The following is a 25,599-nucleotide window of genomic DNA, read 5'->3' as shown; positions in this document are numbered from 1 at the left end:
AGCGTTGTGGATGTGTTTTTACATTAGAATACTACCTGTTGCTTAGTGAGTTTCCTGGAGCCCCGTGAACCACTGCATCTGAAATGCCTCACTCGCCTCACATTAGTGGGGGTCTGGTCCTAGCTAGCCTAACTTCAGCCCTAAACCTTCGAAGGACTGGAGAGATGGAACCAGGATGGCAGTAGCCGGGACAGATGAGTAATGTAGTGAAATCCTGGCTCATTTTCTGAGGCAGCTGTTCAGCTGCCACCTCCTCTGCGAAGCCACCGAAAAAGCTGGGTTGGATTTTGGAGAGCTTCCCCTGTACCAAGTGCTGTGCTGAGCACTCAGAGAAGTCTCATGCCAACCCTGGGGGCAGATACCGTTCTACGGAGGAGGAAACCAGCTTGTGGAGTCTGATTTACTTCACTGTACCATCTGGAGGTGGCGCAGGTGGAGTCCAGCTGCCACTCTTCCTAGGGACTGCTCCCTGTTCTGAGGCAGGAGCTCTCTTCCTCTGGGCTCCTCCAGCATAATGCCCATTTCAATGCCAGCATTCACTTCTTTGTGCCTGCCAGGCTTCAGCGTGTCCCATCATCACTTCTTCCATCAAGCCTCCCACAGTGCCCTGACCACAGCAGTCACTCAACAAGATGAACCCATGGCCAGTGTCTGCACAAATGTACCTCTCCTCCCAGGACTTTCTTTTTCTTCCCCTCTTTAAGCTAGCTTGGTCCCTTGGAGATCACCTGTTTCTTCACCATCCTGAAATGCTTTTGCTTGGAGAGTGGTACCCTGAGCGGGGGGTCCTCATTCTCTAAGGCTCTTGTGGGTGAGCAGGGAGGCAAAAAGACAGACTCAGGGTTTTGAAGAGTGAAAGATATCTATTGAAAGGGAAAACAGTAGCAGAAAGAGGCAGAAGCGACCTGTGGAGCCCAGTCCACGTGTTCTCCTATGAGAGACAAATCTCAGCTTGAAAATCCAAGTCCAGTTGAATAAGATCCCCAAGGTCCCTGGTCCTGATGCCTGCTGCTTCATTCATCTTTTTCATGTTCTTCCATGTCTTCACCATTTTCTGCCTTTGTCACTTCTGCTGTTTCTCCCAGTTCTGTTTGCCCTATTTCTTCTGACTCTCTTCTGCTGTCTTCTGAAACTTGACTCTCCAGTCCTTCTGATTCCCTTCTGTTTAATTCTCCTGGGGGTTTCTGGTCCAGCTCTGGAGGCCTCCTGTAAATTTCTCTTGATTCCATTCTGCCCACTTCAATCGGTTTCCTGTCCTCCTCTCCCTCGCTTCCTGCACCCAGGTCTCTGGACGTGCTCTTGGCAACATCTCCTGAGTCTCGCCCTGCGGCTCCCAGCCCTATTCTCCTGAAGGAGCTGGCTTCCTCTATTTCTCTCTGCCTGTTTTCTTCTTGTCCACTTGCTGCGACCCTCAGAATTTCCTGAGACAACTCATCTTCTGTCTCTTTCTCACTGTCAGCTGGCTCTCGCTCCCAGTGCTTCATCACCTTCTCGAACTCGTCTCTCCCTCTTCTCATGCTTTCCTTCTCCTTCCCCGTAGCCGCCTCTCTCAAAGATTCCAATTCAGCTGCCTCTTCTGAAAAACAAGAGAAAGGAAGGAAGAAAGGTAAAAGTTTGTCCATCTCTGGGCCTGGGGTCATCTCAACCCCCTGGGGCCTGTGCTTCTGAGAGACAGCCAGTCACTGTTTCCTGAGCACCAGCCCTGATCCAGGCATTGAGCGGGCTGCAGAGGCAATGTCCTGCGGTTGTCATGGAATTCACAGCATCGTGTCAGTGATCTGAGTTTGTCATCAAAGGACCTGAAACTGATGACAGAGAAATCACAGCCAGTGGTCACACTGTCAGAATTTAAACCCAGGATAGTCTGCTCTCAGAGCACATTCTCTTTCCCTACAACAAGTAACACAGGTGCTGGGAAATGACAGAGGGGTTCTTTTCTCCAGCCTCCTCATTCTGCATTACTCTTTGTCCCTGGGAAGCACATTCATCATTTATTGGGAGGTTCCCTATCAAAGTATGAGCAGACTGTTAGCAGGAAGTTCAGCTGGAGAGCTATTTTATTGATCAAAAGGATCCTAGCTCCCTGTTTTTATGAGCTACAGAGAAAAGTCACAATGCCCTCCCCATGAGAGTCTCCCCCATACTCTCTTCCTGGAAGCTCCTGGTCTCTAAGATGCCTGCAGGGGCCCTAGGTTCTGCAGGAAAGAGACCACCATGTGAAGACCTAGACAATGCTGCCGCCTGCTGTTCTGGGAGGGAAGTGCCCGGCAACTGCCGAGGGCCACAGGGCCTCCCTGGCACACAGGCTTCCCAGGGGACCAGGGGAAGGGAGGGAGGACACTGCAGCTTCTGCCCTTTCCTTGCTGTATCTCTTCACACCTATGGCCCCTGTGGCTCCCGAAAGCAGCTCTGAGGGCCTGTGAAGCAGAGGCAGATGCCTTCCCTGAGGCGATCCAGCCACCACATAGCAGGCACTGGATAATAAAGGGCTGTCATCTGGCTGTTGGGGTGCCCAGAAACCTCACACCCCATCTCCCCCTGGGCCTGGGTCAGAGACGACTTCAGCCTTGGTGCCCGGAGGGGTCACTGCCGCACTGAGGGACTGATACACCACAGCGGGGCAGGCAGAAGCTGTGTACAACCGTCTTTCTCCCTCCGCCCCCCCCAACCCTGTGTCTTCACCCCTGCTGCTCCCCACTCACACGCAGGAGCCTCTTTGCTGACAACTCAAGTCTCTTGGCTTTCCCCGGGGCTGTGGGCTCCTCCAGGACAGAAGCCAAACCTAAGTCTCCCCCAAATCCCACACCTTCCCAGTGCATGATGAGTGCTTAACTAATATCTGATGAGTTAATTGGAGAAATACAGGAGTGGGCACTCAGAACAGTGGGCAAGGGCTGGACCTCCTTCTCCTGCACCAAGGAACCCAACCCCAGGACTAGAAGAGCTGCTGGGGAGCACGGACGGGGACCCTGGCGCTCCCTCCTGGTGCTCACCTCTCTCTCTCCTTTCTCTCAGTGTCTCCCTGTAGTCCGTTTTCTTCAGCTCTTCGATGATGCCCTTGTTGGCATCGTCCAGGGCCTGTGGATGGAGAGGAGCTGGTGACCCCTCTTAACCCCTGTTGGCACCCACACCTTCCCTTTCTTCACCTGAGCCCCAACCCCAGAAGCCAGGGCTCTGCACCAGCCTCGCTGCCCTCCATTTTCTCTGGGCTCCTACGCAAACTCTGAGCCCGGGGTTTAGACTTATGGAGCTGGAATTAGCCACACTAGGTGGCAGGAGATAAACACAACTGCAGGTAACTTGAATTTCAACTTCCTTGGGCTTCGGTATGTATTTCAGAGTTGCCTCTCGTCTGCTCATTTCGACCTCTTTACCAGAAGCTTCTTTCGGCTCTAGCCAATGTGGAGACAGTGAAGCCTCTAAGTAAAGCAGCAAGCCACGGAGGGGACTTGGAAACACACTGCCGGGTGCGACTGGGGTGCTGGCCTGTCTTGAGAGGGGCCCCTGGGGCATCCTCAGTTTTCCTGTGTCCTGGGGCTCAGGCTGTGCTGAGCCTGGCTGTTCCAGGCAGAGCCGTGATAAGCTCGGGAGAAGTCAGGAACCATCCATGGAGAGACCAGGGGGACTGCTGATCTGGCAGCGAGTGCACCTTCCTGCCCGGAGCTGCCAGTACAGGAGGGTCACGTGACAGGGACCTGGTCTCACGAGGGGTCACCAAGGCCATGGGGTCTTTTCTCTCTGCCTCTCATTTTCAAAACCCTGCCCAGCCTTCAGGGCAACCCCAGATGCCCCGCCTTGATGGGACAGCCCAGCCCTGTCTCGCCCACTCAGGCGCTCTCACCCTGCATCCCCTAGTTTCTGTCGCCCTGGCCAGGAACAAGGGGTTTTTGTTTTAACCTTCCCGCTGAGAGCAAGCTTCCTGTGGCCCAGGACCACAGCTGTCACCTTTGGGCTGGGCAGCTCAGAGCCAGCCAGGGGCCAGCAGAGATTTACTGGGTTGGACTGTGGAGCTGTTGCTCTCCGCTTGCAGGGCGATCCTGTAGAAGGGCATTGGGGGGAGAGATGGTGCGTGGGAATTGGGGGGCAGCCCCATGGTTCAGGGAAGGAGCGCTCTTCCTCCAGAGGGCGAGATGCATACTTGGGGAGCTGACACTGCCCCCCCACACACACACATAGAAGGAAGAAGACAGCAGCGTGGAAGGCCTAAGCCCTGGGAAGGGTGAAAGGGGGGCATAGACTGCCACGAGGTGGAATCTCTCAGGACCGATTTCCCCACCATGACAGGAAAGGGACCCTCACCAGGGTCCTCCACAAACCATGAGCTCACATCCTAAAGCTCTGAGTAGGTCAGGCCACGCCTCTGCCATTCCCAGCCCTCCACGTCCTGGCTGGGCCGCCGAATATCTGGGGTCCTTTGGCCCTACTCCTTCTGCCATGGTGAGCTGGCCCTCGCATCCAGGCCCAGGGGCTCTTTTCTGCCTCCCACAGACCCCTCAGTGCTGTGGCCTCTGGTGCCTTCAGTGCTCTTGCCCCTTCTCAGCCTGGCCAAACCCGTCTGTCCTGGTCCTTCAAAGCACAGCAGGAGGCCCAACTGGAGAATTCTCCTGTCAATTCCCAGGGTCCCTGCTCCCTTTCCTGAGTTCCCGTTGAACCTTCGGTATGGTCCCCAAGACAATGCCCTCATGGTGCCCCCTCATTATTATGCCTGGCCTCTCTTTTAAAGATTTTTATTTATTTATTAGACACAGAGAAAGAGATCACAAGTAGGCAGAGAGGCAGGCAGAGAGAGAGAGAAGCAGGCCCCCTGCTGAGCAGAGAGCCTGATGCGAGGCTTGATCCCAGGACCTGAGATCATGACCTGAGCCAAAGGCAGAGGCTTAACCCACTGAGCCACCCAGGCGCCCCTCATGCCTGGCCTCTCTTAATCACAGGGGCAAGCTCGCCCAGGACAAGGGCCCTGCTTCATTCATGCCATAGATGCTTACTGGGCTCCAGCCACGTGCTGGTGGGAAGCTCTGGCATTTCAACATGGGGCAGCAAGGGGCGGGGGGGGGGTGGGCAGTGGGAGGTGGGGAGGCCAGGGGACTCATGCAAACTCTGCATCTTTGAGGTCAGTGTGCTGACCCTCCTGAGGATGCACAGCTGCCTGGAGCGGCTCTGGGAGTGGCGGCCAGTCTGACGCACCTGCGGGCTTCCTCGGGCTTCTCGCCAGTCTCTGCTTCCCGACGCTTACGGTCTACACCAGCACTATGCAACAGAAATGCCTGCCACCATAAGAATTCAGGGTGCCTGGGTGGCTCAGTGGGTAAGCCTCTGCCTTCGCTCAGCGTCCTGAGATCGAGCCCCGCATCCGGTCCTCTGCCTCAGCTGGGAGCCTGCTGCCTCCTCTCTCTCTCTGTCTGCCTCTCTGCCTACTTGTGATCTCTCTCTCTCTCTGTGTAAAATAAGTAAAATCTTAAAAAAAAAAAAGAATCCTCTAGATCTGCACTCTTGGGAACCCACCAGCCAGAGGCAGCTATAAAGCCCTTGAAATGTGGCTGTGTGACTGAGAAACTGAACTTTAAATTTTATTTACTCTTAATTCATTGGCATCTAAATAGAGGTATGTGGCAGGCTGCCTTGCTGAGCAGCATGGGGCCTCCTCCCTAGGCCTGTGAGGGAGGCGGTCACGCTGTATTTCCTGTTGTCTCCGGGAGGAGGCAGCATTTTCCAAAAGGCAAGCCCTAACATCAGTTGAAGGTTCAGCCAGCATCAAACAAAAGAAAACGGCGCCTGGGTGGCTCAGTGGGTTAAAGCCTCTGCCTTCCGCTTGGGTCATGGTCTTGGGGTCCGGGGATCGAGCCCCGCATCGATCCCCGCATCGAGCCCCGCATCGAGCCCCGCATCGAGCCCCGCATCCCCGCATCGAGCCCCGCATCCCCGCATCGAGCCCCGCATCGGGTTCTCTGCTTGGCAGGTGGCCTACTTCCTCCCTCTCTCTCTGCCTACGTGTGATCTCTGTATGTCAAATAAATAAATAAAATCTTTTAATAAAGTAAAATAAAAAATATAAAAAATAAAAAACAAAAGAAAAGAAAATGGAAACTATGGGAGAATATAACAGGAAATACCAGCCTACATAGTTAAGGTAAATGTGTTTCGTAAAACTTCCATTTCTATTGTTTATTTCAAATAAAAATAGGTACATGGGGCTGCTGTACACACTGAGAGTGTCAGCGAGCATTTGAAAGGCGCTACCCCTGCGGCTGGTGGGTAATAAATCCCCGGGTTCTGGCTGACCCAGGGACTGAGGAACCCCCCACGGCCTCCCGGCCTCCCCGAAGCCAGGGCCCAGCAGGGTGGGCAGCTCACGCTGATGATGGCCTGCTGCGCCTCGTTGTTGTGGACCAGCTTCGCTCTCTCCAGGGCTTTCTCAAAGTTGCTCACGGCCGACTCAAAGTCTCTCAGCTTGACTGGAGAGCAGAGAGGAGGCAAGCACAAGGAGACTGTGACACTGTGTGTTGGACAGTGTGACCGCCCAGCCCCTCCCAGGGTCAGTTAGAAGCCCCAGGCCTCAGGCAGCATCATAGAGCTGCCCATCTCCTCCCTTTCTGGCTACCAGAACCTAGGAGCCCGAGTCTTGGCTAGCAGCCCTCTCAGAGAGGTCAGAGAGGAAAGAAGGGTCTGGGCCAGGGCCTGTGCGCACACCATGTGTCACCAGGGCAGAGGGACAATCCCATCTTCCCATCTTGCCCCAACATAGGATTGTTCCAGGAATAGAAACCCATATAAATAAATAAGCAAATAAAACATATATATAAAATATAGAAATACACACACACACACACACATATTTTAAAATAGGCTCCCTGCATGTGGAGCCTGGTACCAGGGCTTGAACTCACGACCCTGAGAGCAAGCCTGAGCTAAGAAAAAGAGTCAGGCGCTTAACCAACCGAGCCACCCAGGCACCCCTGGAAACCGGTATTTTAAAAATGTTCATTCAAATTGACCTCATCTGTTGTGAAGACCAACCGAGATCAGATGGAAAAGGGCTGGCTGTGACTCACTGGCCAGCAACTGGAGTCCAGCCCCCACACTGGTGCAATCTGAACCCCGAGAGGAAGCAGCAGCTGTCCCAGCTCCCTCCCCCAGCTGGTGAGTGCTGCAGCTGGGACCTCATTGAGGTGGTGTGACCAACTGCCCACGGTTTCTGACAGGAGGCCCCAGGCCCGAAGCTCCGCACCGAGACTGGATGGCCTCTAGAACCCAGGGGCTCCAAGCAGCTGCATTTGGTTTTTCCATCCCAGATTGGGGAAACTGAAAGCAGCAGTGACTGCCTGGCTCTCCAGGGGCCTTTGGGGCCAAGCAAGTCCTCAAGAGGAGACGGAGGAGGAGAGCCTGGGTGGTGCGGTCTGTTAAGCTTGGGCGCCTGGGTGGCTCAGTGGGTTAAGCCTCTGCCTTCAGCCCAGGTCATGGTCTTGGGATCCTGGGATCGAGCCTTGCATCTGGTGGGGGGGGGGTCCTCTGCTCAGCAGGGAGCCTGCTTCCCTCCCACCCTCCACCTCTCTGCCTACTTGTGATCTCTCTGTGCCAAATAAATAAATAAAATCTTAAAAAAAAAAAAAAAAAGCCAAGCGTCAGACTCATGGTTTTAGCTCAGGTCCTGACCTCTGCGCCGTGGGATGGGAGCCCTGTTCCTGCCTCCACCCCCAGCATGGAATCTGCTAAAGTTTCTCCCCACCCCCTCTAAAATAAATAAATAAATCTCTCTCTTTTTAAGATTTATTTATCTATTTTAGAGAGAGAATGCACAGCGGGGAGGGCCGGCGGGAGAGGGAGAGAGAAACCTAAGCAGATTTCCTGTTGAGCACGGAGCCCACTTGGAGATCCATCTCACATCCCTGAGGTCAGCACCTGAACTGAAACCGAGAGTCGGAGGCCTAACTGACTGTACCACCCAGGCGCCCCAGTAAATAAATCTTAAAAAAAAAAAAAAAGACTAAGGACAACACTGACCCTGAGGGGTACATCGCATTTCCCCCTCAGCTTATACTATGCCCTCCTGAGAACAGAAAAGGGTTCTAGGAAAAGCTCTAGTACTCACGCCTTCCCCCAGTTTCAAGCTTCCAGTGGTCCTGTCTAACTGTGATTTTAGGGAAGAATCTCTGATTTGTAACGAGGCCCATGAGGCCCTGCGGATCTGGCTCCTCCTCGTCCACCCCATCCAGACCTTCTGGCCCTCAAGGCTGATCCTGGTTTCCCTCAGCTTCTTAAATCCCCCAAACTCCTCTCCACCTCCTACATGGTGTTCCTTTGGCTGGAAAGTGCGGTCCTCAGCTTTTAGAATAGTCGGTGCCTTCTCATCCTTAAGGTTTCTGCTTCAAAGTGACTTCTCAGACATGAAGGCAGGACAAGGTCATCAAAGATTATTCCTACTGTGTGCCCTGCTTGGTGCCTCAAAGGTGCCAAGAAAGTATTTGTGGTAAGAATAATGAATGATGATGCCCTTGACCACAGCCCAGGCCACATCACCTCCCCCACTGGGACTAGAGCAGGGGCCTGGGCTCTAGTCCCAGCCTCATTGCTTACTGACCTGTGACCTCCAGCCATTTCCTTTCTAACTTTGATTTATGAAATATTTCAAATATACACAAACATAGATGACATATAGTGAGGCCCTATGACTCGTCACCCGGCTTCAACAATTCAAAATACCACCAACCCTGTCTCATCTGTTCTTGCTCACCCCTGCCCCTTGCTGGGTTATTTCAACAACTTTACTGAGGAGTAATTTAGATATTATAAAATGCCCCATTTGTGAGTATACAGTTCAATGACTTTTAGTAACTTGATGGAGTTGTACAACGATCCCCACAACCCAGTTTTAGGACTTTTCCATCAAGCACCTGACATGCTCTCTCTCTGTCAAATAAATAAGCAAAATCTTTTTTTTTTTAATTAAAGATTTTTATTTTTACTTATTTGACAGAGAGAGACACAGTGAGAGAGGGAACACAAGCTGGAGGAGTGGGAGAGGGAGAAGCAGGCTTCCCGCCAAGCAGGGAGCCCAAGGTGGGGCTTGATCCCAGGACCCTGAGATCATGACCTGAGCAAAAGGCAGAAGCTTAACAACTGAGCCACCCAGGCGCCCCAATAAATAAAATCTTAAAAAAAAAAAAAAAAAAGAATATCTGCATCACTCTGAAAACATCCCTCAGGTGACCTGGGCAGTCAGCTAAACTACGCAGTGCCTCCATTTCCCCATCTTCGAAAGGAGGACAATACTACCTTCGTTGCTGGCTCATGCGGTGATTAAGTGCAAGAATGCACACGAGACGGGTTCCAAGGCCAGAGAAAGTGGCCCTGTTTTGATGATGATGCAATGCTGGGCTGATTTGCAGCTGAGATCCTCGGGGCAGCTTCTGGGGTGCTCCCGGCTCTCACGCTTACAGGAGGCACTTACTGCAAACCAGTCAAAATGAAGGACTCTATCCCCCACTCTCAGGGGCCACATTCATCTGGCCAGGGACACACTGGGATGATAAGGGTCCCCAGCCCTGGCCTGTCCCCTCAGCCAGAGGCCTGGGAAAGGTAGCACAGAGAGTCCTCTCTCCATGCCCATACCTTGTGCCTGTGCCACCAGAACGCTGGCATTCAGCTGCCACTCAATGTCTCCTTCTTCCTCAGCACACTGCTGGGACTTCTCACCATAATGCTGGGCCTGCCAGGCCTGGTCCAGCTCCAAGTAGCAGCGGCCAATCTCGTGGAACAGCCAGGTCTTCTCCAGGGTGGTTTTTGCCAGAGGGATCTTCTCCTCCCACCTGGGAATGTGAAGAACCAGGGTCACTTCTTTCCACTCAAACCCATGACTTGGCCACAGGAGGCTGAGCAGAACTCGTTCTCCAGCTACCAGTTCTTTCCCACGCGGGAGTAGAGCCAGTAAAGCATTAAGAGATTTTGAAATGGCCAGAGCTCCTTTGGTACATTTACAGATAGAACTGAAACAACAATTGAAAATCCTGTTTGTAAACTTGCATTTCAAATAACATACAAATAACATTGAAGAGTATCGTTAAATATATAGAAGACAAAATCCACACAGAAAAGATGAGAATGGGGGCGCCTGGGGGGCTCAGTGGGTTAAAGCCTCTGCCTTCGTCTCGGGTCGTGATCTCAGGGTCCTGGGATCGAGTTCCGCATTGGGCTCTCTGCTCATCGGGGAGCCCGCTTCCTTCTCTCTCTCTCTGCCTGCCTCTCTGCCTACTTGTGATCTCTGTCTGTCAAATAAATAAATAAATAAAAATCTTAAAAAAAAAAAAAGATGAGAATTTAAAAAACAACAACAACAAATGAGATACCAATAAAGTTAGATGAGGATTAGACCTAGTCATCGTTTCTGGGTGGTGAGATAATTTTTCTGCTGCTCTTTTTTCCAAATCAATATATATATTTTTAAAGATTTTATTTATTTATTTGAGAGAGAGCATGAGAGGAGAGATGTCAGTGGGAGAAGCAGACTCCCCGCCGAGCAGGGAGCCCTATGTGGGACTCAATCCCAGGACTCCAGGATCATGACCTGAGCCGAAGGTAGTCGCTTAACCAACTGAGCCACCCAGGCGCCCCTCCAAATCAATATTTTAACAACAAGCACAAATTTACTACAAAATTTTCTTTTTTAAAAGATATTTTCTTTTTTTATTTGAGAGAAAGAGAGACAGCATGAGCCCAGAGATGGGCAGAAGGAGAAGCAGACTCCCCGCTGAGCAGGAAGTCCAATGCAAGGCTCAATCCCAGGACCCAGGACCATGACCTGAGTCACCCAGGCACCCCTGCAAAACATTTTCTTATAGAAAGATACAAACAGGGACGCCTGGGTGGCTCAGTTGGTTAAGCAGCTGCCTTCGGCTCAGGTCATGATTCCAGCGTCCTGGGATCGAGTCCCGCATCGGGCTCCTTGCTCATCAGGGAGCCTGCTTCTCCCTCTGCCTGCCACTCTGTCTGCCTGTGCTTGCTCTCTCTCCCTCTCTCTCTCTCTGACAAATAAATAAATAAAATCTTTAAAAAAAAAAAAAGAAAGAAAGAAAGATACAAACAGGTGAATGAACTCTCAGACTCCTCTGTCTTTTAGCACATAGACACCAGGGGCCATTCAGGAAACCAAGTGATGTGGAACAGAAGGGTCCCGGTGGATAAGTCTAACTCAGTCCAGCTCTGGAGAGCTCAGCCTCCCTTCCTAGTGACCCCATGACCCCACAGACTCACAGAACAGCCTCAGAAGAGGTTCCTGAGGCCAGCTGATCGATCAGCTCCTGAACTTGCTCAAGGTAAGGAATACCTGGTAGTGCTTGTGAAAAATAGATTCCTGAAGGCTCTTGGCTGGGTCAGTCAGTTAAGCATCTGTCTTCAGCTCAGGTCATGATCTCAGGGTCCTGGGATGGAGTCGTAGTGTTGTTGGGCTCCCTGCTCAGCGGGGAGCCTGCTTCGCCCACTCCCTCTGTCCCCCCCCCCCCAACTCATGCTCCAGTTCTCTCTCTCTCAAATACATAAATAAACTCTTAAACAAAGCAAAAATCAAAACAAAAACCAGGTTCCTGGGCTCCAACCCAGACCTGCAGGATCAGAATTTTAATGCAGAGATCCCCATAACTCACACACCTGTGCCCCAGGTGATTCCTCTGACTGGGGAATTGTGAGCAGATGCTGATTCAAGTCAATCACCTTAACTGATGAGCCTCAGAGTTGACAAAGGGGTTTGCCCATGGTCACCCAGCAGAGCCAGGAGCCAAACTCAGGTCTTCTGTTTGCCTGTCATGCGGGTCCCAGGCTGGGAGTCTGTGGGAGGGTGGGAGGTCCTGGCCGTCAGGTGGGGAAGGGGCAGCCGAGGTCACTCACGTGTCAATGGCTTGCTGGAATTTCCCAACTCTGGCAAAAACCCTGCCAATGTTGTCAAGGGCTCTCGACTTAGCATCAGGAAGATCACTGTGGCAAAGAAGCAGGATATGTTCTTCATTAGAAATTGGCCATCCTAGGGCCGCCTGGGTGGCTCAGTGGGTTAAGCATCTGTCTTCAGCTCAGGTCATGATCCCAGGGTCCTGGGATGGAGTCCTAGGGTTGTTGGGCTCCCTGCTCAGTGGGGAGTCCTCTTTCCCCTCTCCCTCTGCCTCTCTCCCCCAGCCCACTTGTGTGCTCTTGCTCTCTATCAAATAAATACATTTTTTAAAAAGATTTATTTATGGGGCGCCTCGGTGGCTCAGTGGATTAAAGCCTCTGCCTCCGGCTCAGGTCAAGATCCCAGGATCCTGGGATCGAGCCCCGCATCAGGCTCTCTGCTCGGCAGGGAGCCTGCTTCCTCCTCTCTCTCTCTCTGCCTGCCTCTCTGCCTACTTGTGATCTCTATCTGTCAAATAAAATAAAATAAAATCTTAAAAAAAAAAGATTTATTTATTTACTTAGGTGGGAGGGGCAGAGGCAGAGAATATTTCAAGTAGAGTCCCCACTGAGCAAAGAACCAGAAACGGGGCTTGATCCCATAATCCATGAGATCATGACCTGAGCTGAAACCAAGAGTCAGATGCTTAACCAACAGAGCCAGCCAGGTGCCCCTCAGCTCATGTCTTGATCTCAGGGTCATGAGTTCAAGCCCCATGTTGGGCTCCATGCTAGGTGTGGAGCCTACTTAAGAAAATAAGAGAGAGGAAAAGAGGGAGAGATGGAGGAGGGAGGGAGGGAGGAAGGAAAAAAGGAAGGGAGGGAGGGAGAGAGAAAAAAAGGGAGAGAGAGAAAGGAAGGGAGGGAGGAAAAAAGAGAAGGAAAGAAAAAGAAACTGGCCATTCTAGGCACTGTGGTAACTGAAGAAAAGCAGACAGAGGCCCTGGCCTCAGGAACTCAGGAGTCCAGTCCAGTTGGAGGGATGATGCCCAGGAGGCAGGGCTGGGGCACACAAGTCCTCTCATGCCCTGTGGCATGAATGAACACCACGGGGAACCTTTCCAGAGAACAATCACTCAGCAGTTTACACACATGTCCCTTTGATGCAGCAATTTCCCCTCTAGGAATTTACCTGGAGAAGATAATGTGACAAAACGCTTGTTATAGCAGTGTTTATAATAATAAACCTTAGAAACAACCTTAACTGGTGCCCTAGCTCTGACGCTTTTTGTGTATTAAAAGTCCCTGACACACTCAGTGAAAAAGTCAGATTATAGGAGTGTGTGCTATGACTGTTGCCCCATCTGTGCTAAAAATAAATATGCAGGCTTGAGGCATGATGCTGTGTTCCTGGCCTGATAGTGGAAGAAGGGGCCACACAGGAGGCGCACAGAGAACCAAGTGTGAGTCTAGAAGGTGGAAAAGGCTGGAAACAGATTCTCCCTGGAGCCTGTGCGGGGAGCATGGCCTTGCCAACGCCTTTGTTCTGCCCCAGGGAGAATGCCTTCAGACTTCTAACCTTCAGAACTACAAAAGAATGAATATGGGGTGTCTGGGTGGCACAGACAGTTAAGCGTCAGACTCTTGGTTTCAGCTCAGGTCATGATCTCTGGATCCTGATCTCAGGGTTGGGAGACTGAGCCCCGCATTGAACTCTGTGCTCAGTATGGAGTCTGCTTAGGATTCTGTCTCTCTCTCTCTCTTTCCCCTTCTTCCCCTGTCCGTTCACTCTCTCTCTTTTTCAAGTGAGCAAATAAAATAAAATCTTTTAAAAAAACTGAATTTGGGGGCGCCTGGGTGGCTCAGTGGGTAAAAGCCTCTGCCTTCGGCTCAGGTCATGATCCCAGGGTCCTGGGATCGAGCCCCGCATCGGGCTCTCTGCTCAGCAGGGAGCCTGCTTAGTCCTCTCTCTCTGCCTGCCTCTCTGCCTACTTGTGATCTCTATCAAATAAAATAAATTTAAAAAAATCTTTAAAAAAAAACAAACTGAATTTGTTTTAACTCACCAAAAAAGAAGTGAATGAATAAAAAGTGGGCATTTTTTTTAAAATAATTTATTTTCAAGCAATCTCTACCCCCAGTGTGGGGCTCCAAGTCCAATCCCGAGATCAAGAGTCATGTGCTCCACTGACTGAGCCAGTCAGGCACTCCCCAAAATTGGCATTTTTTTTTAAAGATTTTATTTATTTATTTGACAGAGAGAAATCACAAGTAGGCAGAGAGATGGGCAAAGAGAGAGAGGAGGGAGGCTCCCCACTGAGCAGAGAGCCTGATGCGGGGCTCGATCCCAGGACCCTGAGATCATGACCTGAGCCAAAGGCAGAGGCTTAAGCCACTGAGCCACCCAAGCGCCCCAAAATGGGCATTTTTAAAAGCAGAGAGGATGTAAGTCTAGTTATTAACAGTGATTATCCAAGGGAAATGAAAGTATGAGGGAAACTACCCATTTATCCATATTGTTTGAATTGTTTACAGTATTTCTGTAACATCAGAAAAGAGATTAAGATATTTTCTTTTTTCTTAAAAGATTTTATTTATTTATTTGAGAGAGAGAGAGGAGAGAGCACAAGAAGGGGGAGGGGCAGAGGGAGAGAGAAAAGCAGATTCTTCACTGAGCAGGGAGCCCAATGCAATGTGGAGCTCCACTCCAGGACCCTGAGATCATGACCTGAGTGGAAGGCAGATGCTTAACCAACTGAGCCACCCAGGTGCCTATGAGATTAAGATATTTTCATTAAAAAAGGAGATAATTGCTCCCCTTACATGGGTTCTTTACCATTACTACCATATGAACATTGTTCTGTTAAAAAATTCTTCCCCAACAAAGCAGAAAAATGTCCCCCAATGCACACCCAGCATCTCCTCCCACTCTCCCTCCTCTTTGTCCCTCAAGGCCCTGGCAGCCAGTGGGCTCCTATGTCTCCCATGACACTTTGCTCCCTGGACTCATCCTCCCCCAACCGTGGCCAAAGCTGCCTTTTAAAACATGCACATCTCATCAAAACATCCCTCTCCCCACAGAAGCACGCAAACAAATGTTGCTGTGCTTGATGGCAAAAATGGAACAGTCTGAGTGTCCTACAGTGATGTAGCTAAAGAAATGGCTATGCACACTGAAATTCCTTTTCTCTGGAGCCGTTTGAAGAACGAGACCCTCTCCAAGACACATTCTTCTTAAAAATCATAAAAAAATAAATTGCTTTTAAGAATCCTAGGTATGGGGGCGCCTGGGTGGCTCAGTGGGTTAAAGTTTCTGCCTTCGGCTCAGGTCATGATCTGAGGGTCCTGAGATCGAACCCCACATCGGGCTCTCTGCTCAGCGGGGAGCCTGCTTCCTCCTCTCTCTCTCTGCCTGCCTCTCTGCCTACTTGTGATCTCTGTCTGTCAAATAAATAAAATCTTAAAAAAAAAAAAGAAAGAATCCTAGGTATGTGCATAGGTACATAAATATGTAGGTAAATACATTGAAAAGGGGCCAGATGGATGCGTGTCAACATGGTCGCAGGTAAATGAGTGGCGTGTGGTGGTGGAAGGTGGGGGTGGGGAAGACATCCAAGTTCTGCTTGCATCGCAGTGCCCCAGAGTTCTAGACCGAGTACAACACTAACCCTAGTACTTGTGTGAAAATAGACTCCTCCTCTGTCCTCAGTCCTCCCCAGCATGGGACCCAGACTGCTACTCCCCACAGGTCTTGACCCCGCGCCCTGCATCTCTCATCCCTGCCACTTCTATCTGCCTAGGGTGCCCCTCTCCCTCCCCATCGTCCACTTGGCTGACCTGTCCTGTCTGGAACTCTGAGCTCCTAGCAGTGCTCCCACCTGCCTCTCTCCCTGGACCTATGGCCATTCTGCGCACCTGGTGCTCCCACAGCTGCTCTGATGGAGGCCCCCCTTGTAGAATGGGGGCTCAGGTACAGCGTGATGAATGAATGAATAAGTTGTAATATGTTAATTTATTCATATTATATGAGAAGAAATAACAATAGCAATGAGAAAGCATGCAATCAAATCACCTAGAGTATCTGGAGGGGAAGATGAGGGCTGGGGCCACTGGAGATGCTTCTGAGAGAAGCTGGGGTTTGATCTGTGCTGTGAGGGCCAGCAGGCTTTGGAGATGGGGAGCCAATAGGGGGCATGGCTGATTAGAATGAGGGAGAGCCTGAACAAACAAGACCGGAGGCCTTGTGGGTGGTAAAAAGGGACTAATGTTGTCTGAGGAACAGCTTCGTTTATTTAGCTGCTTGGCAGGCATTAATCACCTACTGCGCAGAAGGTGCTGGGAAGAGAAAGAGATGTAAGATAGTCCCTTCCAAAATCCATAGTCTAACAGGGGAGCCATGATCCACATGGAGTGCAGAGAGGGAGCACCAAGGGCGAGGGAGACTTCTAAACCATGTGGGGGACACTTGGAATTTTCCTGAAGGGAGATACATTTACAATTGTGAAGGACGGGAAGGGGGGAGTTGATGAAGAAAGAGAAGGGAGTCCTGTTTAGGAGCTGTAGGAGCAGAGCCACAAGGTGTTGGTGGGACGGCTCAGGATGCCCAGAGGCCTGGACAGAATTGGGTCCATTGGGGCCAGGAGAAGTCAGATCAGGAAGAGCAGCCTGAACTGAGCAGAACTGGGAGCTGGAACTTTATCCCAGTCCTACCACTGGACTGGTTCTGTACAGAAGGGGCAGCTGGGCTGCAGGAAACCCAGGTTGGAGAAATCAGGCAAGAAGTGAGAAGGGTCTGGACTGAGCTGCGGCAGGAAAACAGAAAAGCACCACGGAGACAGGAAGGAGGCCCAAACAACATGGAGGCTGGCTGGGCGTGAGCATGGAGGGAGGGGTCTGGGAAGCTGTCTGGGCTCCTTCCTGGGGACTGAGTGACAAATAACAGTGCCATCCTCACAGAGAGGGAACCTTGAAGCAAGAGGTTTGGGAGGAAGATAAGGGATTCCACTTTGGACATGTTAAATGTGGGGTTCCTTTGGGACATCCAAGGTGGAAATGTCTTGGAATCAGTTGGATATGCAGGCCTGGGGCTCAGGAGGGAGGTCTGCTGAGAAGTTAAGATTATAAGTGAGTGTTAAGGGCACGGGAGATGGTTGGGCCCATGGTACTGTGCATACATATTTTATTTAATCCTCATAATCTCTATGAGTCAGTATTAATATACCTTCATTAGAGACGAGCAAACCGAGAAGACAAGCAACTTAATCAAATCCACACAGCTTCCGACTACCAAAGCCAGGAATCAAAAGTCAGCTTTGTCTCCAAAGCTGTTGCTTGTTTTCTGCCTCTGGAATGGCCAGTACCAGATACTTCTCAGCATGGCAAAGGCCAGTGAGAAATGAACTGGGAATGAATAGCACGTGGGGCTCAGGTGAGTAAGGAGAGGGTGGGGTGGTTAAGAAATACAGTTTGAGCTTAGTGGGTTAGAGCCTCTGCCTTCAGCTCAGGTCATGATCCCAGGGTCCTGGGATCGAGCCCCGCATCGGCCTCTCTGCTCAGCAGGGAGCCTGCTTCCCTCTCTTGCTCTGCCTGCCTCTCTGCCTACTTGTGATCTCTGTCAAATAAAAAAAAAAAAAAAAAATACAGTTTGAGGGCGCCTGGGTGGCTCAGTCTATTAAGCATCTGACTCTTGATTTCAGCTCAGGCCATGATCTTGGGGTCATGAGATTGAGCTCCACATCGGGCTCTGCACTCTGCATGGAGTTTGCTTGAGATTCTTTCCCCCTCCCTCTCCTTTCCTTTCTATTCCTCCCTGCAACTCATGCTCACTCTCCCTCTAATTAAGTAAGTAATTAAATCTTTTAAGAAAAAGAAATGTGGTTTGACCCAAATGGAGGAGTGATGTGGGAGGACTGCGTGGAAGTGGGTTCAGATAAGGCCTTGAGTGCCAGGTGAAGGCATGTGGTTTTAACCTGCAGGCAACGAGGGGCCAGGGCCTGTGTGTCAGCAGGGGAAGAACTGCTGGATGAAAGGCAGGCCTCTGGAGGTGGCGCGTGGGAACAGCTGGAGGCAGGGAGAGCAGAGACCTGCCCTGTGAGTGGAAATTGGATGATGGGAGGTAGGGAGAGGCTCAGACTGTGGGACAACTGGAGACTGAGCAGGAGAAAGTCATGGAGGGCTCCAAAGGTTAGAACCAGGATGCCCAGCAAGTGATGGCACCTTTGAGGTACCCTCAAGTCTGGGGAAGAGCTGATGGTTGGTATTAGTATGGTTATGGACACCTGGCACCGTCCTGAGATCTTTACCGGACCTCTGCCTGTCCTCTCCCACCCTCTCAGGAAGGGGCGACTGTTATGCCCACTGGACAGCAGAGACCTGGCTGGGAGAGGTGAAGTGACTTGCCCAAGGTCCCACGGCTGCAGGGCACAATTCTGAAGCCCGGCTCACTCTGACTCCAGAGCCCAGGCTCTCAGCCAGCGCCATAGTATCTGAGGCCCTGCTGGACCTGCCCCCTGCCATCTGGTCTGGCTTCCCCTTGGCCACTCTTCCCCTGGCACTGCTCTGTGCTTTCTGGCTTTGAGCTTCCTCCTGCCTGCTTCGGGGCCCTCCCGCAGACTGAGTGCGCTCCCCAGTGCCCAGTGAAATCCTCCTGGAATGCACTTCTCCTAGCCCTGCGTCCCCTACATGTCCTCCGTGACACTGCCCACGATTACCGTCTTTAGCTATGTCACTTTCTGTTTTACATCTGCAGAGAGATGACCCTTTTATCTGGTCCCTGTGGCATTCCCGAGGCTGGCAGCAGCTGGCAGGTCTGGGATTGATGTGTGCTTGTTGAGATGATTTAAGAAAGGACCTGTCCCCTCAGAATCAAACCTCTGGGAGCTTTTTGGCGTTCTAAGCCACTGCCTTCCTCTTTGTGGCAAAAAAAGCTTGGGTGCCTGGGTGGTTCAGTGGGTTAAGCCTCTGCCTTCGGCTCAGGTCGTGATCTCAGGGTGCTGGGATCGAGCCCCACATCAGGCTCTCTGCTCGGCAGGGAGCCTGCTTCCCCCGTCTTTCTCTGCCTGCCTCTCTGCCTACTCATGACCTCTGTCTCTCTGTCAAATAAATAAATAAAATCTTGGAAAAAAAAAAAGCTGACAATCTAGGTCTGCCTCTTCACCTCAGTCCTGGGAGCTCACCCACCAGCAGCCCTGGCAAAAGGCTCGTGTGCAACCTCTGCCCTGCTCTCTGTAGGGCCCCACCGCTCGGCCTGCCCCGGGCACTCACTATTCCTTGGCGATCTCCAAATCCTTTCTGTGGCTCTGCAGGGCTGCGACCATCTGCCCCAGCTCGATTTGGGCATTCCCTATGCAGCTGTACAAGCTTCCAACCAGCTCGTCCTTGTTGGGCACCTCCTCTTTGTTCCATTCGAGCACTTTCTTCAGTACTTTCTCCGCTTTCTGAAGGCTACTGTCAGCACTGCCGCTGGTCAGCACTGGGAAGGGAAACGGGGGACATGGAGGCGGCAGCAGTCTCCTCAGGCTGACGGGAAGACCTGCCTCCCCCCAGATCCGATCTGCTGGCCAACGGAACCTCGGGCCCCTGTGTTGCTCTCCCACCACCGGGCAAAGGTCTCGCCCTTCTGAGAACAGCACCCACACATGTCTATGTCCTCGAGGCTCTTGAGGATGTAATGGGCTGTCTGTGAGGGACGACGTTTGCGGTCCCGCAGCCACTTCTCTTGCATCAGCTTCCGGTCCCGCTCCCTAGCGTAGATGGGCTTCTGCTGCCTCCAGAAGTTACTGCGAGTGTCCAGGTAGTTGATGCCTGTCATGATGAGGTCCTCCACGGTCAGGCCATGCTTGATGGTGCCCTTGATCAGGTCTGGGAAAAATGGTGTGAGGAGGAAGTGACTAAAGCCGGCGTCTGAGGGAGCCGCCTCCTCTTGCCTGGGGATTCCTATTGTGGGGTTCCCAGTGGGGAGTACTGCTCGGAGCTGGGGAAAGCAAGAGCACGTAGGTAGCAGAGTGGCTCTACATGGACCTAGGTGAGGCCAGATCCCCTCTTTCAGGCATTCCCATGGTGTAGAACTTTGTACACAGGCCTCTTATGGCAAGATACAAGGAGCTAGTGGAAGGGGCAGCTGGCAAATAGCTGTCTGAAAGTACCACAGCCCTCGGGCCCCCTTATTTCAAGTTGTGTCCTCTGAGGAGACTGAGTATGAATGCACAACCTGGCCCCGGTTGCCAGTGCCAAGGGATTGCCCGGGTGCCAAGTGGGCCAGGGCTGGCAGGGAGCTGGAGGGTGTGCTGCCTGCCTGACCACAGAGGTTAGAGCTGGTAGCAAAATGGCAAGGCCTTTTGGGGTAATTTTCAGGCCACCCCCTTCTCCACAGAAGCTCCTCTGGAGGAAAGTGTTCAGACTGCTGATCGAGAAGTGCTTCGGGCTCCTGAGACACAGACCTGTGGGGAACCCTGCAGATAGCCTCGGGAAGGCAGTTCTGGGGAAAAGGCATTTGACTCAAGGATGATCCCTGCTCAGGCTTAGGAGCTAATGGCAATACTCCCACCCTCCCATTTCATTTCAAGGCTCTGCCCTACTTCCTGTCACTGCCAGCACGGTATAGTGGAAAGAGTGTTAGACTGGAGGTTAGGAGGCCAGCCTCTGGGGTCGACTTCACCATGAACTTGCTTGTCATCTTGGACAAGTTGCTCCCCATTCAGGGTCTCTCTTTCCTTATCTATAAAAGGAGGGAGTAGACCAGATGAGATTTCGGAACATTCTAGTACTACTATCGTAGGATCCCCCTCCTAGCATATCCGAGCTGGATTCCTTTGCCCTTTTTACAAATTGAAGGCTCAGGGGATACCCCTCCAGGGACCCAGGTGACAAAGGAACCCCAATCTCTAGGGTTCCCTCCCAGGGGTACCATAGTGCTAAGGGCACTGGTTCTGAAATTGGGCATCCTAGATTCAACCCCAAGAGCCATGTCACCGTTTACCAATATATAACTTTCTCAGTGAGTTACTTAATCTTTCTGCACCTGAGTTTCCTCACCTATAAACAAGAATACTAGGAAATTCTGTCCATAAACTATTGTTACATGACAGGCTCTCTCTCAGCTCATGTATTAAGCACCTGCCCGGGATTTCTTTTGCCCCAAGTTCCCTGTTGCAAACAAAGTATCTGAAACCTTCATCCAGTAGGAGCTTCTCCAGATACTCCTTGTCCACGTAGAGCTCGCCCAGGAGCTGGCGGACAATCTTCTCACTCTTGAGTGAGCCCTTCCTCTTGGACTCCCTCTTGGGGTGATGTACGAGTTGTCTCACAGGATGAGGCTTCTGCTGGGCTTTCATACTCTGGAAAGATGGAGCAATACCCAGTAGAGCCTCAACAAGGAACACTGAGTACCTGGACATGGTCCCAGACTCTGCAATCCCAGACATTTCCTCCAGGACCTCTCTGTGGGTCAAGGACCATGGAGTGGTCTGGTCTGGGAACAGCTAGATTCCCAAGACCCCCCTGGAGCTGGGGCAGAATCCCACAGCTGCCCATGATGGAGCTGACTGCCCCCAGGTTAGAGGGCCACTTCCTTGGGAGGGATATGATATCAGAACCAGAGCCCTTACCTCAGCTTGCTTGCTTAAGAAGGATAGATCCCCTTTGTTCTCTAGCTTAACTGAAGAAGGACCTGTAAGGAAAGAGGCTGGGCTCAGGTGTGCCAGGCCCTCAAGCATGACCTATCACATATTTTTATGTAGAAATGCCTGCCTTTGGCAGGAAGTGGTAGAGGTTGTGGCAAAGCTGGCTCTGAGGTAGCCCAGCAGGTTGATGGTAGAGGATGTTTGGAATAACACTCTCCGAAGAGCTAGGCAGCCCCTCCTAGCCTAAGGCCGTGGCAGCCAGATTTCCAAACAAAGGCAGTCCCTGAGCACTGAGGGAGCTCTCCATCCCCAGCAATTTTCACACTCTGCCACCCACAGTGGCAAACTCTTGCTCTCCTCCCTCCTCCCCCTTGCCACTAAGCCAATGGGTAAGGCCAGTCCTTGGTTCGTTTGTTCGTGGTAAGAGAAGAAGCCAGGAACTAGGGAAGGCTAGGCTCAGGATCCCACTCTACCCTACAAAACCAGCCCAAAGACAGGCCTAATGTGAACAGATTTTGCATCTGGCTTAGAGGACAACAAGAAGTTGCAGAGCTGAGCATCGTGGATCAATGGCTGGTCCTCTGGGTGGACAGATTAGTTCCTAATCTTCAACAAAATCAGCAACAACCAAATCCAAGCAGGAGACTCCCTCCAGGCCTGGTGGTGGCTGCTCACTCATTGTACTTCCAAGCCCAAGGATTCCAAGAGCCTCCCAGGATAAGGGTATAGGTCCCATGGTCACTCACTTCCCACTGAGTTGTTGATGGCTTCCTGGGCTTTCTGAATTCCAACTTTGAATTCTCGGTCAGGCCGCAGCTTGTAGCCTCGATGATAGAACACCAAGGCAAACTCAAAGTCTCCCATGGTGTACAGGGTCTCAGCCTTTTGTAAAATTCCCTGAAATGAGAGGAAATCAAATTGAGGTGGCAGAAACGGCCTTATAGGACTTAAGTGTGGTGGAGCAGAGGGTCCTGGGTTGAGGATCAAGGTTGGGATACAGGGACAGGTATAGCTAGGTAAGTGACCTAGGGAGAGAAAAAGGCATCAAACCCTAGGCAGTCTGGCTGGTTTCTCAACTTCTTCTCATCAGAGGCTGCCACAGGCAAAGCCAGATTGAGTCACCTTACAGAAAGTCGGGTCACCCTGGAGTGAAGCCTCAGCATCCTTCAGGGACTTCTCCAGCTCTCCCATCTTCAGGAAGCACTTGGATCGGGCAACCAGGCCATTCTTATCTCCATTCTGAAGGTGAAGAGCCTAAGAAAGGAACCACCCAGGTTGACAGGCATCAGGCAGCACAATGTAGAAGCTTGATGGGAAAGAGCATCCCACCCCCCCTGCCAGCATTTCAAGGGGATTCCTCAGACCAGCAAACAGGTCTCTGGAACTTTCCAAACCAAAAGCAGCACGACACTGATCTTCGCTCAGTCCACTGATTGTCTGCCTATAGCTCATCTCGAACAAGGTCAAATCACTGGCTACTGTGAAAGCCCCTGGTGGAGACGTATGAATGTACCACTTGGTGGATATACTGAATTTCTCAAATGTCGGGGATTCCTCCAGTCCACTCAGGCAACAGAAGCTTGGGATTTTTAGCGCATACCCAATTCAACCACAAACCCCAAATGGCTGCACAACACTCAAAATACATTTTAGAGGCTAAGCATTCTGAAGGCTAACGAAATGGTTTTAGGACATCTGCAACTTGAGTCATCCATTCCCCTAACTCTCTCTTCTTACCTAGCTTGTTGTGAATGAATCATATTTCAGGAGATCAAGATGAAAATGCTAGCAAAACTGAAACTGCGATTTGGGTAGTAAAGTGGGAATGGAACACTTCTCCTGGTCCCTGTGTCCACTCTTCTGTTTGAAATCATCCCTGGAGGGGCATCGGGGTGGCTCAGTCAGTTGGGCGTCTGCCTCTTGATTTTGGCTAATGTTATGATCTCAGGGTTGAGAGATCAAGCCCCAGGTAGGGCTCTGCCTTTAGTGGGGAGTCTGCTTCTCTCCTTCTCCTGTTCTCTCTGACCCTTCCTCCACATGAGTACACACACTCTCTCTCTCTCTCAAAATAAGTAAATAAATAAATCTTTAAAAAAAAAAAAAAAAGAAAAGAAAAGCGGTGCCTGGGTGGCTCAGTTGGTTAAGCGGCTGCCTTTGGCTCGGATCATGATCCCAAGGTCCTGTCTGGCTCCCTGTTCAGTGGGGAGCCTGCTTCTCTCTTTCCTGCTCCCCCTGCTTGTGCTCTCTCTCTTTCTCTCTGTCAAATAAGTAAATAAATAAAAATTTTAAAAAAGAAAAGAAAATCATCAATGGAGCTGTGATGTACTGTCATTCCTGAGGCATCATACTGTACCCACACCTTTCTAAGACCTTTCTACTTTTCCAGGAACAGGAAGTAGCTACTGGCTTTTGTGGAAGAAGTCTACTTCTCTCACCAAAGCTATTTTCCCTCGGGGTGTTCTTTTCTCTCTGCCTGAAGGGGGAGAATGGGTGGGGGCAGGGCTCCTGAACTCAGCTGTTGACCCATCCGGCCAACCAATCTGGTCTTAGGGTGTGATTGGTGATTGAAAGGGACACAAGACTCTGGGTAGCAGTGGAAAAGCTTGACTTTAGCAGGAGTCCTGGGAATGGTTAGAGGGCTATCCTACCACTTCCTCTTGATTAAGAAGTAGGCTATACATTGTAAAAGACATTGTGGTAAGAACAGGTAATTGCTTGGGGCGCCTGTGTGGCACAGTTGGTTGAGCGACCGGACTCTTGATTTCAGCCCAGGTCGTGATCTCAGGGTCTTGAGATCCAGCCCTGAGTGGGACTCCCGGCTCAGGATGGAGTCTGCTTGGGATGGACTCTCCCTCTGCCCCTCCTCCACTCCCCCCCCCCAGCCCCAGTGCACACTCTATCTCTCTCTTTCTCTAAAATAAATAAATAAAATCTTTTTTTAAAAAAAAGAACATCAAATAGCTTACTTGTGAGGGAGTATGTATGATGGTTAGCACCTCAGCATTGGAATCTGAGTGCCTGGGTTTGAAAACTTTCTCTTGCCAGTTCAGTGATCTCGGCCATGTGGTCAAGTTCTCTATCACTTTCCTCATCTATAAAATGGAGTAATAACAGAACCTCCCTCATAGGGTTGTCTAATATCTTGGATATTAGTGCCTAATATCCTAAAACAGCACCCAATCCCCATAGGGTAGGGTTGAGCAATTGGTACTAAGACTATATACAATAATGTTATGTACTGGCCCTCTTCTGTGAGCAGCTGTGTGCTTGAGATTTCACTGCTTGTCCACGCAGCCTCCAAGCCCATTCCCCAGCCAAGGATGGGAAATTGCGGCTGCTCTGTGGGAAGAGGCCAGTCACACAACAGTCCAGTAAAAAAGTAGAAGCCACTCTTAATGCAGAGAACGGTTATTCACGGGCAGAAGTCAAGAGGGAAATGGTAGAAAATGGCGAGGCAGTGACAGTAGTTGACAGTAGAGCGTCAGTCAGGAACAAATGAATAAGAGAAACAACAGGGTCCTCCGGGTACCATGGGGACCTCGGTGTTATCAGGAATCAGACGTGATGGGTAATTGGTAGGTTCAGAGCCCGACTCACGACTCACATTGCTGAAGCTATGGGCGGCTTTAGAGAACTCTCCGCACAGATACAGCCGCTCGCCCTCCGCCATATAAGAGGGAAAGGTGCTTCGCAAGCTGTCAGCTTCTGGGTCCGACATGGTGGCCGGATTCGGTGACGCTGAAGCAGAAAAAGGGAGGAAAAGAAGCCGGAGAACCTCCGTCGCCTTTTGGAAGCCTCGTCTCTTAGCAACCGGGAAGCGTAGAGTTGCTTCCGGCCCCTCCCCTCGCTTCCTTGGTCCCCCCGGGCGGGAGGCCGCGGTACATCCGCCGCCAGCGTGCGCATGCGCCGGCCCAGCAGGGCGTGGGCGAGGGCGTGATGTGCGCGTGGCGGTTGACTGCCCAGAGGCTGCGCTGGGCGGTGTTTGCCCTTGCGCGCTCGGTTGGTTTTGTGCCGAGAGTCGTGCCTGGTGTCCAGAATTTATAGCCAGTAAAGGTTGGAAGAGGATTGAGGGCAGAATTCCAAATAGGGATAAGGCATACGTGGCAAGGACATGTGCACCTTGTACCGC

General features: G+C 51.4%; 1 protein-coding gene across 1 annotated transcript; it reads right to left on the bottom strand.

The window, feature by feature from the left end:
• Nucleotides 1-848: 848 nt before the first annotated feature.
• Nucleotides 849-25,316, bottom strand: LOC111151566 (tetratricopeptide repeat domain 25). Its single transcript, XM_022509637.1, has 12 exons — nucleotides 25,075-25,316; nucleotides 22,593-22,724; nucleotides 22,217-22,367; nucleotides 21,456-21,517; nucleotides 21,020-21,185; nucleotides 19,486-19,710; nucleotides 19,114-19,321; nucleotides 11,875-11,961; nucleotides 9,607-9,803; nucleotides 6,352-6,452; nucleotides 2,994-3,078; nucleotides 849-1,576 (listed from the first exon to the last, which is right to left on the bottom strand). Exons 1-12 carry the CDS (start codon nucleotides 25,186-25,188, stop codon nucleotides 1,014-1,016), a joined length of 2,091 nt encoding a protein of 696 aa, XP_022365345.1. The 5' UTR covers nucleotides 25,189-25,316; the 3' UTR covers nucleotides 849-1,013.
• Between the last annotated feature and the right edge of the window lie 283 nt (nucleotides 25,317-25,599).

This window comes from Enhydra lutris, unplaced genomic scaffold (assembly GCF_002288905.1).
Source record: "Enhydra lutris kenyoni isolate GAN:26980312 unplaced genomic scaffold, ASM228890v2 scaffoldscaffold26, whole genome shotgun sequence".
Lineage (NCBI taxonomy): Eukaryota > Metazoa > Chordata > Mammalia > Carnivora > Mustelidae > Enhydra > Enhydra lutris.
This window is presented reverse-complemented; position numbering and strand designations above follow the sequence as displayed.